At 35.2% G+C, this 19527-nt stretch overlaps 3 protein-coding genes across 6 annotated transcripts in view; 2 read left to right on the top strand and 1 right to left on the bottom strand.

Annotated features, from left to right (window-relative positions):
* The first annotated feature begins 571 nt into the window (after window positions 1-571).
* On the top strand, window positions 572-1677 carry LOC105216699 (acylphosphatase-2). Its single transcript, XM_011191318.3, has 4 exons — window positions 572-785; window positions 861-877; window positions 946-1055; window positions 1106-1677. The coding sequence occupies exons 1-4, from the start codon at window positions 605-607 to the stop codon at window positions 1218-1220; spliced, it is 423 nt and encodes a 140-aa protein (XP_011189620.1). The 5' UTR covers window positions 572-604; the 3' UTR covers window positions 1221-1677.
* Window positions 1678-1875: 198 nt separating this feature from the next.
* LOC105216700 (serine-rich adhesin for platelets) overlaps window positions 1876-19527 on the top strand; it is a 134385-nt gene continuing 116733 nt past the window's right edge. The window contains exons 1-12 of one of the 4 annotated variants that reach the window (XM_054225820.1): window positions 1876-1989; window positions 4468-6029; window positions 6091-7243; window positions 7305-7730; window positions 7834-7994; window positions 8606-9094; window positions 9769-10312; window positions 10392-10499; window positions 10891-11764; window positions 11831-11909; window positions 12333-12466; window positions 12544-14783. In XM_054225820.1, the coding sequence (XP_054081795.1) occupies window positions 4886-6029; window positions 6091-7243; window positions 7305-7730; window positions 7834-7994; window positions 8606-9094; window positions 9769-10312; window positions 10392-10499; window positions 10891-11764; window positions 11831-11909; window positions 12333-12466; window positions 12544-13302 (5871 nt within the window). In that variant the 5' untranslated portion in view covers window positions 1876-1989; window positions 4468-4885 and the 3' untranslated portion in view covers window positions 13303-14783. Of the gene's footprint in view, window positions 2719-4467; window positions 6030-6090; window positions 7244-7304; window positions 7731-7833; window positions 7995-8605; window positions 9095-9768; window positions 10313-10391; window positions 10500-10890; window positions 11765-11830; window positions 11910-12332; window positions 12467-12543; window positions 14784-19527 lie in introns of those variants that run through there. The other 3 variants (XM_054225821.1, XM_011191319.3, XM_054225822.1) reach the window with 3 other exon arrangements.
* LOC105216701 (angiopoietin-2) lies at window positions 15099-19374 on the bottom strand. Its single transcript, XM_011191323.3, has 5 exons — window positions 19139-19374; window positions 17727-19062; window positions 17300-17629; window positions 16996-17206; window positions 15099-16906 (listed from the first exon to the last, which is right to left on the bottom strand). Exons 2-5 carry the CDS (start codon window positions 19060-19062, stop codon window positions 16717-16719), a joined length of 2067 nt encoding a protein of 688 aa, XP_011189625.1. The 5' UTR covers window positions 19139-19374; the 3' UTR covers window positions 15099-16716.

The following is a 19527-nucleotide window of genomic DNA, read 5'->3' as shown; positions in this document are numbered from 1 at the left end:
AATTATTTGAAGTAATTTAACATATTTTATCAGCATAAACTGTATTTTCTTATCGGTTACCGGTTACCCATCACAAAGGATGTTTTGTAAACAACAGTGGGTAACCGGACTGTGTAACCGGAACGAAGCGAAATTTACATCCGGTAATACGAACCAACAAACTGTGCTGCCAAATTAACTACGTGAAATAAACAATGAAAGTTTTTCTTGCCGAAAAATAAAAAATACCAAGCTATACATAGTTAACTTATTGGGGAATACTAAAAATAAACTGAAATAAAGAAAACAACAAAAACAATTTCAGGTGCGGGTGGGAAAGAAAACTACTGGTTTATAATTTTATCGGTATTTTTATTTACTAATGCCTTGCTTTGTGGGTAATAACAAAAAAGTGCCAAAATTTATTAATTACCCATTTAGTGAGTTGTCTCTATCAAACATCAAAAATGTCTGTTCCTTCCTTTTACGAAATTAAGGGTTAAGAGTTCATATACATATGTATCTAATTAAGCAAACCTGGAGCCCTGTCAAACTTTCCTTATGATGGAACAGCTGATTTCGCTTTTTTAGCTTCTATAAAAATACAAAAAATCACTGTGTTGTTATGGCAGCTAATAAATTTTTCGGTTCCATTGAATTACGTTTCATAAATTTTTTGCTTGGTGCTATACTCTTTTGTGTCGTTTATAAACCTCATTCAGTAATAGGATCTAAAAATACATTAATCGAAATGTCTGCAAAGCAAATATTTAGTACTGATTTCGAAATCTTTGGAAAAGTTCAAGGCAAGTATCAATGAATAAAATTGTTGGCTTATTCCATGTCTAATAAATAACATTCTTTTTTATGTCAATGGTTAGGAGTATTTTTCAGAAAGGTAAGATTACATTAACGCTATTGTTAGTTAGATTTATTGAATGATTGTATGCTTTTTTACTGCAACAGCATACGGAAAAACAAGCAAAGTTGTTTGGACTACGTGGTTGGTGCATGAACACTTCGCAGGGTACCGTGCGCGGTCAAATGGAAGGAGAGCTCAATAAAGTCAATGAAATGTAAGCATTTATTTAGTTTTCGAGTCTTTAATATTTATTTGTTCTATTAGGAAATATTGGTTGCAAACCAAAGGCAGTCCCAAATCGCGTATAGACAAAGCTGTCTTTTCGGAAACAAAAGAAATCCCCGATTATACATTTAAAGCCTTTACAATCAAACGTTAAGGACATTAAATAATCCAATCTTCAAAATTCAGAGGAAAGTTTCAAAATCATCATGTTCTTCATATAAGCTATAGTTTTTGTGGATGCAACTCTGAAATGTAGATAAGGCAGTGTTATGTAAAAGAAAAGCGTGACTACTGCATATTTCCACTTGGACAATTAATATAAATTTGTGACATTAGCCATTGGATTTGGAAAACCTTAATTTCTGGTTGACGAGCATTTCTAGAAGTTTACATGAATTAAAATGGTTGCAATGAGGGAATAGAAATATTTAATCACATCTTTCACCGCTGAAATAATGCAGTATGAAGTGCGTGTTATTTCACCGACAAAGTGATGCCATACCTCTAGTAAAAATCTCAATTTATATCTATCACAGAAATGTATCTAAAAACGATACTCTTGGTAAATAACGAAATAAATAAGTAACATTTCTGTTTGACTTGTAGCAATATGGCGGATTAGTGTTTTTAATATTAGATTTGCTATTGCCTTATTACAAATCTGGAGTGAATTTTAACTTGTTTTGTGTAGAATATTAATGCGGGGAAAAGGGACAGTTGGAGTTGTATTTTGTGTGAGAGTAGGATGGCAGACCACTCGCTACATCGGGCAACGAGTACGCGCAATGTGAGTCCGCTGGCGAAGGAGTAAATGGAAAAACGAGTACAGCTACCATTAATTCACAGTGTACAGTGTGATGGAGATACACGTCGGTTTTAAGGTTTTAGTAGTGGCTGTGTTCGTTCGATTTCGGATGTGCAGAGTAAAAAAAAGATTATTTTGTAGTGAATAAAATATTTTTTGAAAAGCGCAGAATAAAAAAATTCGCTATCGCGACCGCCATTGTTTTACTGCGCACAGTATGAAAACGACATTAGTGTTTGCTATTCAAGAAGTGCGGAGATAAAAAAGTGAAAAATTGAAAATTCGTAAAACTCAAAGCAAGCGGAATAAGAATATGTTGGGGAAAAAAGTTTTCTCACAAATGTCGAATTGGCTTTTGTTATCCATATAGTGGCTGGTGTTGTTTTTGTAAATCTACAGTGACTACCACTCGTTCATTCTGCCTCTAATTAAATCTAAAAGAGAATAAGAAAAAAATAAAGGCGGCCATAACTAAAAAAATTATAATTTGAAATAGTTTCGTGTAGTTAATATCAAATAAAGTTTGCTATTTAAAACTTACTTGAAGAGTGCTTGTGGGGGTTTAAAGTTTTTGAGTACATTATAAAACCTTAAACCAACAGAAAAAATCAAAGTAAATAGTCATATATGAAAGTACTAAATCGAAATTCTGTTCCCGTTTCGTGGTGAAAGAAGAGGAAGAATTTGTAGCAAAGCTAAACCCCTAGCTGTATGGTTGTATGGCGCGATTATGAATTTGTGATTTCGTCAAAAAGTTTAAATTTAAATGAAATACTCCACATTTGCAGTATTGAAAAAGCTCGCGAATTTATAAAATTCAATAAGTTTTTTGAGTGTAATGTGTTAGGTATGTAAAAAAAAACTAAATAATAACAATTTATAAAACTAGAAATTTGAAATAAGTAAAGAATATATATTGAAATTAAGAAAGATTTTGTGAAATTCCAACTACAAGTGAATGCATGTAATGTGCGCGGAATCAAACCAGTGTTTCCATACCCTTCACTAAAGGAAGACGACGTTGTGGTGCGCTGCTGCTAGCAGCGACGAGATGGTTAAAGGCAGAGTGTACCCAGACATTACGTCCCATACCATGCTTGTTATGAATATCGTGCCATTCCATCTCGAATTGTAACGTAACTAAATATATATGAACAGTTTAATGACAATTGTATTAAAGTTAAAGCAATTCCGTCGATGCGCAGTACTTTATCCCTCTCTTTTGCTCACGTGCGTCTGTCACTGTTTCGGTTTGCTTAAAAATTTGCTTTACTCTAACTCGTTGTAGTGCGCACTTCTCGTTAGTTTGTTCTGCTATATTGACTAGTTCGCAATAACAATTGCAGCCATGAGTACTGTGACAACCTATTGTGAATGCCCAACTACTTTGCTTGAGTTGGTGTTTTTTTTATCATAGTTACCGGGGTATATTTAGTGTGATGTAAATCCAAATGCGCGTCTATACGATATGTTGTTTGTGTGAATATGAGGTTGTGTGTACGCTTCAAGCCTTTGGTTGAAAAATTTAGAATAGCGCGATTACATAGATAAAAATGCATTAATTTATGTTTTTACTAATATTACATTATTGATATACTATTTCAATGACCTTTATATACTTAATGTATGTATGTGATGTGAAGCTAACGCGAAACATGTGCGTTATTTCGAAATACTTAGAAACCTATTCGAACGAATTGAACTACATACATTTTCCGATAAAAATAATTTCATATATACTTAGCTTCGTTCTATATGAAAACAACAATTGGAAACGTATTGTTTTGTTGCCCATAGTCTAACGTTTTCCAAACGTTTGACATACTTTTTGTATAATGTCCAGTCGGTATTTGTTTGACACTGGTGCATTTTCTGTGAAATTTTTTCAATGTTGTGAAAACGTTTTAATCGATAACTATTTTGATCACAATTTTAATTCTTGTAAATAACAACAAGAACCTAACGAAATCTAAAATACTTTACCGCGCTTTTCTAGTGTTGCGTTTAAATAAACATATCTAGGACATTTAGTTACTTTTATCATATGTTACTTTTGTTGTATTAGCAAACTTTTTTGTTATTGTTATTATTCTCAATGTTAAAAGGATGAGATCGTCGTGTCAAGACAAAACATTAAATATTTTTTTAAAATACTTCCGAATTTACAGTCATTCTGTTCAGTTCTGGTTAGATAGAAATGATCACAGGAAAACCTTCAAATAACACTCCCCAAAAACCATAATAATGATTATATTTTCAATCCAAAAGAAGTATCTATTATCCCTCAGTTCATGTGAATTTTCAATTAAAATATCTAATGATAAAAAACTTTAAATGTACATATTTTGATCTCATAAAAATATGTTGTACGTTGTTTTTATTGTGTTGTGTCATTAAGCTAAACACATTATTTGTCAAATATGACAATTCATTGGTTGGAGTCTCTAACATTTTTGTTCTTGGAAAATACGTACTATATTGAAAATCAGATTCCAAATATTTTACGGCTAGAATCATAACGTCTCTGGTTTAAGACAAAAAATCCTTGCTTTGTACTGGTAATCCTAATGTTTATACGGTTTTATTTAAATTTCAGAAAGAACCCTATTCATTTTATGCAAAATCTACTTCAGAGAGACAGCTTGGAATTGGCTGGTGAACACCAATTCCACATATGCAAAATAGATCAGCTGATTTGTTCCACAAAGAAAGAAATATTCACATCGAAAGAAAGAATATTTATAAACAGCTAGCAAACACTGTTCTTTTAAGTTATATATCAAGAAAGAAGGAAAACAACATTAAAAATTGAGAAGTCAATTGATACGACGACGCGCGCAATACGCAGGCGCAGTCAACGAGTTGGCAGTGGTCGTGGTGCTGAGAACGAAACCGTGGCGGTGGATAGTGGAATCAACGCCAGCGCATTGACAGACGCTGCGTATGATAGCATCGTGGCCGCTGACGCCGCGATTAATGAGAAACCAGATGAATCAGCTTCTGGTAGTAAAACTATGGCACCTGCGCTCAACGAGCCAATGAGCCCCACTGAAAAATTGTCCAACTCGATGACAAAAGTTGCACCTCCATCTCGTTCGACTAAGAGTGTTGGTGAACCCGGCTCAACAACGCCAACAACGCTCATCACCAATAGCGAACAAAAAGTAAAAGGTTACCATCGATCGTCTGTTTCTACCCCAACGTCGTCATCATCGACATCTAATTCGACACGGGTGACCCGCTCCAAAGACGCCTATCAACGAGTTTTTGAACAGGCTGTGTCGCCCACTACAACAATTGCGCAACAATCAAAACAACTAAGCAACACATTGACAGATAAAAAAGGTACATCGGTAATAGATACCAGTTTGACAGAGGTGGAAAAGAGGGAGACTCAGAAGGAAGATACTAACAGTAATGAGCCAATGGGCCTAAGCGTAATCTTACATAACAAAGGCATTAGTATTGGTAATGACAATAATATTGTTGAGCCAATATTTTCGGATGCAGAGGCGAATGAGACACTTCGCAAAGAAACCGAATCAAACTTCAACAATAATAATAATACAAGTATAAGTTGCAAAAGTAATTCCACGGAACAGCTTTTGGCCGATTTGACAAACGATATTGAAGAGAGCATAACAACGAAAGTTTGTATTCGCAAACATCTTCAAGAAGTCACAGTGGGGAAGAACGGCTCAAATACATCGAACGTTCTAACAAATACAAAATCGGAAACTAAAGAACCCACTAACAATCTTAAAAATTGTGGAAAAGACGCAAAGGAAGCTTTAAGCCCCCATAACGCACAATCCTCTCAAAGAGTTGAATCACAACACATGGAAGTGGAGTTTCTTAATGAAAGTAATGAAAAAAGCGAAAATTCTATAGGGTCCACCTCCAAAACGCAAGCACAAAAGATATCAATAGGCAATGAGAGAAAAAGGAGTAGTGACGGCAATTTAACAGCTCTGGGACAAGAAAAGCCTACACCGCCTGTTCAAAATGAAGAGGTACATGCCGAGTCGGGGAAAGGGAACTCAAGTGCTCTGAAATCAGATGCTGCAACGCGTATTCAAATTTTGTCGGTAGACGTCCTGCCGCCAATAAGTACAGATTCAACAATGACCGCCTCAGAAGTGGAGGATAATCTTGAAGGTTAGTTTTCTTTTCCTTTCAAATTAAGGGCTTTTTGTTATTTCTTAATCAAATTATTTAGAGAGATTAAGTCAATTGGATGGTACGGCGATGGCTTCGCCAACTTGTGACGAGGGTAATGCGCCAGTAAGTGGTAGCATTGGAACTCTTCCCGTATCAACAACACCACCGTGCACACCAACAAAGCAACAAACACATCTCCAACAGGTGCAGCAGTTGCAACTTCAATTGCAACAAACCCCACCAACACCATTATCAAATCAAGTGCGCCAGCTACAACACTCTTTCACGCCGCAAAGCAGCACATCATCGGTGAATACATTGAACAGCACGAATTTACCACCGGCGTTTATGAAAGAGGGTGGTGCTGGCGAACTAGAGGATCAAGATATAGAGGAGGTTTTGAAAGTGCTTAAAGGTTTCGATGGCAGCGCTGGCGCTGATACGCTCTGCGACTTAAATGTACTATTTAATGAAGAGTACACACTATACGAAGACGTCAGTAGCCAGGTAGCATCTACATCGAACAAACCGAGCCCTTTAAAGGAAATGCAAAGTGAAATCGAACGAAATCAACAAGCGATGCATCGGAAAATTGATTTTCTATTACGGCGTTTGAGAAAAATACAATCTCGATATATGAGCAAACACTGTAGCGAAGAAATAGCTGGATTGTTTGAGTGGACGGCGCGTATATCTGTGGGCAAAAGTAATTCGATGAATAGAGTTACGGATTTAATATGTCCTGACACCGCAATCAGTGTCATAGCAGCGCGACCTCCCGCCAATAATTGGGAGGATGAGAAGAATCCAGTGGCTTCAACTCAAATGTCATCTATGTTACGACGTTTAGAGCAGTCTTCGAACGCCCAACAACTGTGCATGGTTCCCACAAATAGCAATTTGAGTGTCGCCAGTGCGCAAATGCCCCGAAAATCTAAAAAGGCATTTTTACAAGATTTGCAAACCGCCGCGTCAACATCCGCAGCGGCGCCGTCAATATCGACGCAAATTGAACGTAAAGGTGAAGTTGTGGTTCCCAATTACGATATAAATGTCAGCGAAGAATTGGCTCAGGTAGCTGGGCTGTTGCAAACTGAAATGCGGGAGGTACAGACAGCCATGGATTCGGATGCGACAGAGTCCAGCTCTGGCGGTGAATCAGCCGATGAAATGGTCACCTATAATAATCAAATACAACAGCCATTAGCTATGTAAGTTTTTATTGGTTAATATGTGGTTATTGTTTTTAATATGTTTGTAATTGTTTTATAGCGCAAAGCGGGCAGCTTGGCGATATTCACGAGATAGAGCAGCGATAGCCGCGCGTTGGTCATGGCTACTTTCACAAATAGCTGATTTAGAAATTAAAATACGGCAACACACTGAACTACGACAGGAAATTGTACGAACCAAGGGCTCAGTACTATGTGGTCCAGATGAATCGTACGCAACTGCGAATGATGGTAGTCTCAAAACAGACGAAGCCTCCACAATCAATATAACAGCAACATCTGTTAATGGTTATAAAGGTAATCTGACAGGAAACACAAGTAGTAAAGTGGATTTAGCCGAAGGGGATGGAACGGGAGTAATGGGTGCTGCTCGCACTCGTGGATTTGTGACAACACTTTTCCGCAAACGTAAACTTCTACAAACACAGAGCCTGCACACAATTTCTAAGAAGGCTGCACGACCAAGGTGCGTGTAATAAATATTACATTAATTAATTTTCGAATTTAAAATTTGTTATGATCAACATTGAGAGTTTAATTTCTTAATTTATATTTATGGATAATTTCAGTAATATCAAATGTGGTTGCCAGTGGCCGTTCAATCCATGTGCACTCTGTACGGGCCGAATAGATCCGACGGCGCCTCGTGATCCGCCAGATACAATGATGATGGCGGATAGAATAGCGCTACTGGATCCTGGTTATCATCCTGTTTTAAGTTTCCGTGAAGGTATGTTGAGTTATATTATGTAAATTTTTGGGGATTTATATTTTGGAATTTTAGTTTTTTACTTCGAACAATCGTTTGTAAATAGTGTATAATAATGCTCTGAAAAGAACTACAGATTTTTCAAACAAAATGATGTAAAATTCATTATGAAATTCCGAAATTTTTGAGATATGTTCATTTTGATATTTGATATTGCGAACTATGTGTCCTATTTTAACAAACCTTATTTAAAACGGTTTCTAACGGCATGGTATTATAATGTAAATGCTAAATGAAGTGGCAATCTCCTCTTTAACGATAAACTTCCGAACTACAAAAGTAATAACTCTTTGAGTAACAATGATAATATTTAATTGTGTTTATCTCTACAAAAAACATCATCCTTTAACAGTAAATTTACGAATATATGAATTGTGTATTTTCGCTGATATAACCTTAGACTAGACAATACAGTATTCGATTATTTGAGTATTAATTTTATTTAGGGTCAAAATATAGTATTTTTTTAATAAAAATAAAACGAAGTAATATTTTCAAACATATTATCTAATGTAATAACATCGATGATATTCTTTGTAATAAATAAGACACAAATTTGCATTCTTCTCTAGACATCAGCAGCACTTTGCACTTGGAGGCTATTGCTCGAATTCCAGAATGGCAGCAAAGAGTTATGCGTTGTCAAGTTAAAAGTATTGCGAAAAGCGTCTGGAAAGCTGAACGAGAAGCCGAACGTGCAGCCGGACTTAACACATCCAAGAAATACAATGAACCGGTCGTGAAACGCCGCTATACAAAGAAAAAGGATCGCTTGGCGATGGAGGAAAAGAATGCGGCGGCGGCAGCGGCTACGGCAACAACAGCAAATTCTGCGAATGCGTCACTGTCAACGGCAATTGGTTTTACAACAGATTCATCGGCTAATTTAACAAAAGGAGTCGGTCTGGAAAGTGTTGGAGCGACTACGAATGTGTCAGCAGCTAGCGCAAATGAAACCGCAGCGATAACAGCAACAGCAACGTCATTGCCGGCGAGCGATGGTGGAAACGGTACTGGCATTTTGTCTACGTCTACTACAACAACGCCACTTGTGGCCAACAGTAAATTATTGTAAACATGAAAAATTCGATAATTGATATTAACATAAAACAAAAACAATTTTGCATCTCTTTTTCTTTCCATTTTGTGTTGCAATATGAACTGATCTGCTCCATGTTGAAACGACTCTACAATATCGATTACAACATAAAACTTATTATTCTGATTATGAACTGCTCTGCTCATTGATCGAATTATATTATGCTTGACATTTTTATCTACGTTCTTGACGCTACTCAAATGCCGCCTGCCGCCAAATGAAATTAAATGAAAAATCACACTCCACCATAATGGTGTTAAATGGATTGAATTATCGCTCTGAACGATATAAAACAAAAAAAAAAAAAACAAAATAATGAAAACATAAACCTATCGCGTGCGCTTCGTTTATTTCATCAAACTTCATTTAATATTTTAATTTATCTGATTGATTGCTGCAACCATATTTGAAAACACCAAAAAAAAAAATAATAATAAAATTACGTGACAAACACACATCTATTCGAAAATGAAAATACTTTTCGAAATAAAACAAAATATTTTATGCAACCGACTTTTGTTTTCTTTTATGCAATGTTAAAACTGGATCTTATGATTTTTTCAACACATACCATATTTACAAAATGTTTTCAAACGATATTCGATCTATTGGAATTACCTGCTTGCATTGTAATAGAAGTGGCAAAAAATTCAAAAAAGCTGCATCATTATCATCTAGTTGGCGACGGTGTGTTGTTGGAACCGCCACGACCCTTATCACCGGTCGCCACCAATCACAGCAGTCACAGTCAAAGCAGTTATCACAGTCAACAAAGCGTCAACAGCAATTCGGTACATCAAACAAGCGACAATCCTCCGCAAAATTACGATCCATACAGTCCCAACCCAATACATTCATCATTGATCTCCAGCAACAGTAATGGCTTCAACGGCGGTGGCGGAGTAGTAGGCGGTGGTAGTAGTAGTGGTATTGGCAACCACAAACATAATAAACATCGTAAAAGTTCTGCGTCAAGCACATCAATGGGCAATGCGAACAACAGCAGCGGCAACAACACTCATTTTCAATATCAGAATAATTATGTGTCATCGAACTACACCAATTACACCGGTGAATCGAATGATGCAAATTGGGACGGCTTTGCGACAAGGAGTCGCACATCATCGCCAACACATGTCAGTGCATCCATCGGAAACAGCAACTATTACAAATACGAAAGGTAAATGCAAGCGAAAGCTAAACTTAACAACTTTTATGTATCACCTGCATTCATGACGCTTGCTTCTAATTCATTGCAGATCTAAAAATCGAACTTCATATGACATAGACAACATTGTTATACCCTATAGTGTTGCGGCGACGACACGCGTTGAAATTTTACAATATAAGGAAATACCAACACCCAAGTAAGTAGTCCCTTTTTATTACTAAGTTGTATACCCATACATGCATCTATGCTCACATATTCATATAAAGAATTTAAGCTACACGACATATTTTAGAAATTTTCCTTCCCCAAATTGCAACGATCATAATTGGATAAGTATTTTTCAGTAGTTCTTTAGTAAAACTTTGTAAAGTATCTATTATAAAATAGCAACCGTACAAGGAAAATGTATGTACAAAGACTTAAGATACATGCGAGTGCTTACGCATCTCTAATTAATCTCTATATAATACCATTTTAAGATTATTAAAAGAAATGTTTAAACATGTTACATTAAAAAACCAATTTTTTATTTCTAGACAGTATTTTTTAATCGTTCGCGCTAATTGCATATTTCACAATATTTTTAGATGGCGTGTTATTGAAGAAGGTGGAAGACCTGCTTCTGAGACAACCGAAGAAAATGTTACGGATAATACAGTTACAGCGAAAACTGATGTCGATGGGAGGTTAGTAAATGATGTAAGTGATATCGCTGATGTGGCATCAGATGATATAACAACAGCGAACACAAATGAAGATGTTAAAGAACAGAGTGCACCGGCGTTGTCAGTTGAAAACTCAGCAGCGACAACAACGGCAACAACAGAAAATGCAACGCAAGCATCCCAAAAAATTGATGTTTCTAAGGAAGTCCTGCCAACAATTGTTTCTCCGCTTGTAAATGCGCCGAAAGTGTTAGAGCATAAAAATAATAATGTTTTATCAAAAGATGGCAATGTTTCAACAAAAGTTGAACGAGAAAACAATACAGCTGACTCAACAACAGCTTCTACGTCGTCAGACGAGCCAGCAACGAAAAAAGTAAAACATGAAAACCCCTCATCTTCAGCTGAATACACTATAGCGGCTGAAACAGAAACTGTAGACGATCCTAATCCAGGAAAAAATAAAATTACAGAAACTGAGTTAACTTTGTCTTTCAATGATACGTCGCAGCTGAATCGTAGTGACACAATTCAGGAAGATAACATTGAGCCTGATCTTACTGCTGATGAAGGCAATGAGACAGAGGACATCTCTGAAGAAACTGTAAAGTTACGACATGAGCGCGCGCTGGTAGAGGAGCGGCGAAAATTCCAAACGTATTTAAAATATCCTTGGAGTACACGTTCACGAGCTAATCGGCGCATTGACAGTCGCGCAGAATCTAGTGGCGCCAACACTCCGGACCCCACTTCTCCGGCCCCACAAACCGCCAGTTTATGTGGTGGTGATCAGGAGGTAAATATTTTTTTAATTAGTTTAAGTAACAGATCGTAGAAAATTATTTTTTTCTTATGCTTGCAGAGTATTCCGTCTCCTGCACCACCGTCTGCACCACTTAATCCCTTAGACACGATCACGGAAGTGACCGAGAATGGCTTATGTAAGTAAATGGCGATGTTATGTTTGGGTTTTAGCTATTTTGAAACTAGAAAGGGTATATTAATATTATATCATTTATAAAATTCGTAATTTAGTTCATTTACATTTTTTCAATGATTTTCGGTTTTTTAGTAGATATATGTATATGTACATATAAGAAGTTTATTTGTTTCTCAGTATTATGAAATTAATGTTTAATATTTAAAATTCTCTTTAGGAAAGATTAAAACTAAAATTCATAAATCGTAGATTTTTAATGTTCATATCTTTATTTTGCGATCACCAAATATGATTTACATTTTTCAATTACCGCCGTCTAATTTTTCCTCATAAACCACAAATAAATGTTATATTAACTGCTACAAATATTTGCAAATATGTATAATTTTTAAACTAAAATTCCAACATCACCTTCATCCTTCAGCAAACCCCATTGGTGGCACCTCAAATTGTGCGAATAATAATGATTTAAACAAACGTTTGGAACGCCGTCGTACAACATCGACGAAAAAGGATCGCGAAATGGAGCGACGAAGTTCTACGCCAGATTTAAGAGAGGTAAACAAAAATTAATATTATTCATACGACTTTAACAAGGACTTAACCTTATTTATTTATTGTGTATTTGTATATAGCTTGTGCCTCCATATGAACCTTTGAAATTCCCACTTACCGATGAGGAATTTGAAGGCTTGCTAAAGGCAATGCCCATCGAATTTCACCATTTGAATTTCGACGCAAAATATTTAGAAGACTGTAATGGCACTGGTGCTGCCGCTGGTGGCTCCAAATATCCACGTCATCGCAACAGTTGGCGTGGTGATGGTTCGACTGTGGTTAACCGACGTGGAAAATCAATGCAAAACTGTGATGTTACAACAAATAAAAGACAGCGAGTTAATGGCGGTAAGATACGTAAAGGTTCGAAGGGCGGCAGGGGAAGGCGCCGCGGTAATCATACCCGCGTTAAATTTAATAATGAAACGGTGAACAATTGTGTGAAATATGGTGGTGGTGCGGCGGACGATGTTGAAGAAGCGGATGATGACGACGATGATGATGATGATGTCGATTTAATGATGCTTTTAGCCGAGGGGGATGATGATTATGACTATCCAAAACATCATTTGGCTCCCGATGATGATCTCTTTGATGGCGGCGCTAGTAGTGCAGGCGGTGTTGGAGCCCTAAACGGTGGCGCACGTGAGCGAATGATGAATATAGACGATGAGTATGAGGCTTATTTAGGCCGACGTCATCGTGACAGCGATGCGGAGTCCACGGACAGCGAGCCATTCGGCGATGATGATCCGAACGATCCAGAATGGCGTGGCGAAAGCGATGATCGTGGTGGCGTTGGCGCTAATGAACGTCAACGCCGTACCGTGAGGTAGCGAGAATAAATAAATAAGTAAACTTATTAAAGTCGCCTGAAGTAATCGCCACTACGCTTTTATATAATATTTGAATATTTTCCACATTTGTTTTAACAAATTCGATTCATGTTGCGTTGCATTAATATTTAGTGTGCGTAATGCCTTGTTCGTGGTAAAGCTATAGAATTAAATTTCCCAGTTTTAATTACAATATCTAAAAAATTACACAAATACTTGCGAGCAAACACAATTGACAAGAGTGATAGACGAATGGATGTATAAGAAAAATAAAAAATAACCCAGACCTATAGTTGCACTTAATTAATGTACAATAACATAACATATTTCAGTTCTTACATAATTTACACATTTATAAGAAATGTTTCGTAAATATGCAAAAGTATGCTTTTCTCCATTTGAAAATTTGTAATTTATATACATACATAAATACCTACATATATATAAATGAATGCAATTTTGTTGTGCTTTCATGTAGTTTTAAATATCTACAGATGTATATAAATCAATATCACATATGTTCATGAAATTTTAATGGTAACAACTGTAGGAGTATATTAATTTTTTGCTGTCTTAATAAAATGCAAAAGTGCAGAAAAACGAAAAACGTCGAAAGTAAAGCATTAACAATAATTGAAGGCATTTTTTTTTTTTCTAAAAACACATTTACAAACTAATTTATGTTGTATTCGTCTTCATTTGCGCACAACGACAGGAGGCGAAGTACGCATTGTAAAAATTATAAATAAGTTAATGCTTTTAATTTCTTATCGGTACATTTTATATTAGCTTTCATATTGAAAACAAAAAGAGAGAAAAATAGTAATAGCAAACAAAAAAAAAACAAAAATTTGTATTTAAAAACAAAAATAGTTGTCAATAGCATAACCTATAGAAAACAAAAACTAATATATTAACATTTAATTATAATTAAATATACATACAATTTATTATTATGCTTAAATTTAGTATACACACATAATATTCACATGTAAAACAATACATTTACACATAAACATAAACGCAGAATCTACAAACAAGATTTGGAATTAACTATGTGTATACAGCGCGTGTTGCGCAATTATACTAATTGGTTAACAATTTTGTTGTCTTAATTATGTTTGTAACACTCAAAATTGTACACGACCACCGCTACTCGGAATTCGAAACGATCTCTTTGCAAATGCATTAAATTTTATCCTCATTTTTGAAATTCCAAATATCAGAGTTTATTGTTTGGTTCAATATATGTACATATGTACATGCAAAGTTAAACATTTTGTAAAATATTAATTATTCGCTCTCAGAGAATGTACGTAGACTCACTTAAAACCATCAAAATTATTTGCTTGTAAATTGTAAAGTGTTCTCAAGAGACCACATAAATTGTTGATCGCTCGTTAATAGGCTCTAGGAAAGGCAGTTTCAAATAACGGCTTATATTTAAGAAATATATTGGCTTCTGCAAGCCGACTTATAAATCCAGTGGTTTTATTTACATGTGAACTTGTGAGCATTGTCGATGGTAACGGTATAAAAGAAAGGATTTCAATTTGTCTGTTGTAACTTCAGTGCTACTAAAAACCGTTAACAATTCTGAATTCCTTTTTTTTTTTGCTGTTATAAACACGAGTAAGTGGTAACACTTTTTTTCATCCAAGCATTAAAACTTCAATCTATTTAGTTTTATTAAATCGTTTCAGTTTACACTCTATAACGTTATGAAAGCAGCAAAATTCGCGTAAGCTGTTGCTGTACGAATTAAACAGATTTATGAGAAAAATATTCTTATTAGAATTTTAGTAAACATTTCTTAAAAAATTAAACACAACATATAAATGTAGATGTTTTTGCTGTAAATATTTGAAAATATGTATGTATATTTATACTCAGTTCTAAATGTATAAAAATAATGATTATCAGAAAACAAACAAAAAACCAATAAGAATTTACCAATACAAATGCGCAAGCGCATTAGTATTAAGTACAGTTTTTGCAAACATATTAATTAAGTTTTTAAATGATAGGCGGTACCTAATTATAATTTTAAAAATTACATATAATCATATTATAATATAAAATAGATCGACACCAAATGGTATAGGGTCAAAGTTTGCAAGGCACACTTTCTTGTACATGAAAAAACACAAAAACATAGAAATAAACAATAATTTCATTGAGCTACTTTTTAATATTAAATTCTACTACTTTCAATAACACAAAATAATAATGTTAACTTCGTTTCAACCAAAAAGAAGATTTCAATTACATTGCACTCTGCATTTTGGTGCGCGGATTCTAATTACATATTCAAACTTATATATTCGTTTTCGAACTTTGTACTCGAACCATTTAGTATCGATCACCAATTCTATTCGAGTCAGTGCACTGTTAGCGCACGATAATAAAATGCTACATATAATAATAAATCATAAATAATGCTAAATAAAAAAATACATGTCCGCATGTGTTGTTTACCAAAGCACTTAGGAAGTATTGCTATGAGTTACAAATTCAACGGCAGCGATGAAAAATAAATTTAAAACAACCAACAATAATAGTGTGGAGGACAATTTCGTGATTTTTCTAAATATTTGCTTAAAATTCTATTCATATTTTCTTTAATTAAAGTAAGATATTGCTTTTTCCCAACTCATATGCAGTTTAATATACTCGTATGTGCTGTATTCGATAAATTTTTATAAATCCTTACAATTTTAAATAATAAAAAGTTTGCTAACAGAAATTTGTATGAAAAAAGAAGTAAATTTATTTAATAAATCTTAAAAGCCCAAAAAAATAAAAATAATAACAGTAGTAGGTATAGATACATTAAAAATCGTTGTAAAAAAAATTGATACATTTATTTGTGTGAATTTGTGTGTTTGATTGTGTAAAGTATGCATGTAAAGATTGTATATACTTATAAGCAGTGTTACTGTAATATTCTTTATTTGTTAATATTCAACAATTATCTCTATTATTAGCAGTGAGAAATTACAAAACAATTTATGTTATGCATAAGTATTTATTAAAAATACAAAAGTAACATATTTCGAGAGGTGTTCATTATGCACTGCAAAATGAACGTATATATGTACACGCATATGCAAGAGTTATTATGTATATATACGAAATACATATGCATGTTTGTATCTATGCATACATATGTTACAAATTATATGTTATGAGTATATGTTAAAAATTTTGCGAAACTGTGAAAAACCACAAAATTGATGAATGGACAAATAAAAAATATATATGTAGACATATATTAAATAAGAATGGATAAAAATTATTAACGTAAAATAAAATTGTAAAGAATATAAAAAATTGCTGATTTTCTTAGAATACAAGTTATTTCGTGGTGCTTTAAGTTTAATGCTTCTTACGGTAATAATTGTAAGCATATTTTTATGGATCTTCATTGTGGGCATTACGTCCTTCGACTGTTTTTACTAGTTTTGCCAAATTTTTCGGTCTAATTAACATGCGCGTTTTAAATAGCGAATAGTCACCACGCCATTGCTCCCAAATGATGCCCACGTAATTGTGTCCATTGGGTGTTTGACGATAAATACCATTTAAGTTCGCCTCCGAGCAGCTATAGTATGTAAAAAAGGATAAATAATTTGTGGTTTCATATATTTTCATTACAAAAATTACAAAGTCATTTAGACACACTCCACTCACTTGTCAAACCACCAGCCGCTACCGTAACCGGTGGCGCATGCGCAACATGCATCAACGCTCTTGTCGTTGCGTCGATCATAAGTACTGAAATCCATTTCGTTGTGATAATGCATTGCATCGGGTGCCGTACCGCTATGTCCGCCAACCAACAAATTGTAGTTGTAACGCTCACTGTCCAAGCGGAATAATGAGTATTCGGCCCACATGTGTTCTGTTAATTTATGTTAGTTTGTATTTGAATGATAAAATCAGTATTAGATACATTAATATATAGACAATTATAATACACAGTTAAATCGTTTACCATTCTCAAAATCCGCCAATTCAATACGCAGCTCATAGTCATCTCGATCAACCAATTGATGTATGAACTCATTACCATACCAGAATTCTTTGTCCAGCTTACCAAATCCATACTTATACTCCTCCCAAGAACGATTGAAATTCTCATGTTCGATATAGGGGCCACGGTTTTGTATGACGGTCCAAGCAGCACCGTCAGTTGCAAAGGTACAGTAACGTTCATTAAAATCGCGTTTTGCTTCATTGAATTCGGGCGTCGAGAATTTGTAAACGCCATCGACTGATGGACCAGACAACTCATGACAGCCGATTTTATTTGGTTGTAAAAAATCTAGAATTTTTATAAAATAAAAATACAGTTTCGTAATTATTTAGCTAAAGAACTTTAAACGTGGCTAGAGAACCCGCAAATTCTGTTTCTGACTCACCAACAATATCAAAACGATCGTCAATCCGATCTGTCTGCTCTTCTATTGCTGCATCTGTAGGTTCATCTACATTTTCATCAGCATTTGCTGTCGACTCATCATCATTTGCCGACTCATCTTCAGTCTCTTCCGCTTCTTCATCTGCATTAGTTTCATGCTCAACATCATTGTTATCGTTACTCACTGCCTCGTTAATTTGAGGTGTGTAAACCATATCAGCATCTTCCGGTTCCTCATGCTCACCTTCATGCTCTTCATCATCTCTATCACTTGTTTTGTGTAACGGTTGCTTCGCTAATTTTTCATTTACTTCGTGTAGTAAAAATTCGATGCGTTTTAGCAGTAAATCGGAGCTTTCAGTAAAAGTGGTTAGCTCACCAGACATGGTCTGACATTGTTGCCAACCCATGGCACTTTCATCACGCCACTGCAACAATTGCTCATCGATTTTATCCATCCAATTTAAAACTTTCTCCATTTGCTGTGCATCCTTTTTCGCTAACGTGTGTATTTGATGCAATTCTTTTGGTGTTGTTGGTCGTTTTAGAAGTTTACTTAGCTGCTGATCCATAGCTTTTAGCGTCTTTTCCATATTGTGATTTGAATTGTAACCGCCAATTGGCGCCATTAGCTTTCCGACCTTATTGTTGCCATTCGCTGGTGTGTGGCGTTGTTCGGTGCGACAATTATCGCGTTCAATGTTCTGCACATGTCGCAATATGTTGTTGAGACGTGTTGACAGCTCCTCACGCAGCTGCTTGTCAACGCCGATGGCATGCTTTACGTCCCCCAGCAATGCGATATGCTCATATAGCAGTTCGTTGGTATCTCGATTTCGTTGTTGTTGCGGAGTTTCACGGCCATTGTCATTGCCATTGCTGTTCGCACGGGTATTATAGAGTATTGGTGATCGCATGGTGTCGCCGCCTCTTTGGTGCGCATTGCAAGTATCACTCAGATACACTACTTTGCTCAGAATGTGATTCAGTGTGAATTCTAAACTGATAAACTTATTTCCATATACTTGTTGCTCATCCTGTGTGCGCCTAACCAAATCTAATTTGTGTTCAAGGGCCTTGATTTGTTCATTCCACGCATCGATGTGGTGTCGGAAGATGGCCCAATTGTGCGCTTTTTCTTCTAAACTTTGCACGCTGGTGTCGATTCGACTTAAAGCGTGATTGATGTGCTCCAGCTTCAAGGAATTGGTGCAATCATTTGATAAATTAGGAGGTTCTTTTGATGTTTCCACTGTAGTCGAATTGGTCACAGCCGCTGCGTCCGATCGTATTATACATACTAATGCAAAAGTCAGACAAATCGTGCTTAACCACATCTGAAAATACAAAAAATATTATATTATTTAATATTATTACTAAAATATATTATATAATAAAATAATTAAACTTAACTGTTCAATTTTGTTGTTTAAGGAAATTAAAACACTTGATTCCGCACTGTTCGAGTGTTCGAATTAAACTGAAATAAGTGACTGTGTCTTTTGCCAAGTCGTATCCAGATTTAACTTAACTCATCTGTTGAACTCATCATCTCAATCAGAGGGTGTTTAAATGTTCCCATGAGTTTATAGTCAGGCTAACAGATGCTTTTGTATACGTAAGTATGTTTGTATTATGTATGTGACTATGGTTCCGAAGAAAGAAGATACTTAATTATGTGCCAAAGTAAAATATCTTCCAGATGTTGATAGTCTTATAAATATACTAATGTCAATATATTAACACTTGTACACATATCCAAATGGGTTCGATTTATTTTATTTTGTCATATACTTATGTAT

Source organism: Zeugodacus cucurbitae, chromosome 2 (genome assembly GCF_028554725.1).
Source record: "Zeugodacus cucurbitae isolate PBARC_wt_2022May chromosome 2, idZeuCucr1.2, whole genome shotgun sequence".
In the NCBI taxonomy this organism is placed as follows: Eukaryota; Metazoa; Arthropoda; class Insecta; order Diptera; family Tephritidae; genus Zeugodacus; species Zeugodacus cucurbitae.
Note: the sequence above shows the minus strand (reverse complement) of the source record. Positions and strands in the feature narration are given on the sequence as shown.

Bases quoted from the DNA above. Each gene is read 5' to 3' on its own strand.
- LOC105216699 (XM_011191318.3), top strand. From the start codon at position 605: ATGGCAGCTAATAAATTTTTCGGTTCCATTGAATTACGTTTCATAAAT. The intron at 1,056-1,105 runs GTAAGCATTTAT...TTGTTCTATTAG, and splicing joins CTCAATAAAGTCAATGAAAT to GAAATATTGGTTGCAAACCA.
- LOC105216701 (XM_011191323.3), bottom strand. From the start codon at position 19,062: ATGTGGTTAAGCACGATTTGTCTGACTTTTGCATTAGTATGTATAATA. The intron at 17,207-17,299 runs GTAAACGATTTA...ATAAATTAACAG, and splicing joins ATTGGCGGATTTTGAGAATG to AACACATGTGGGCCGAATAC. The intron at 16,907-16,995 runs GTGAGTGGAGTG...TACATACTATAG, and splicing joins AGCGGCTGGTGGTTTGACAA to CTGCTCGGAGGCGAACTTAA.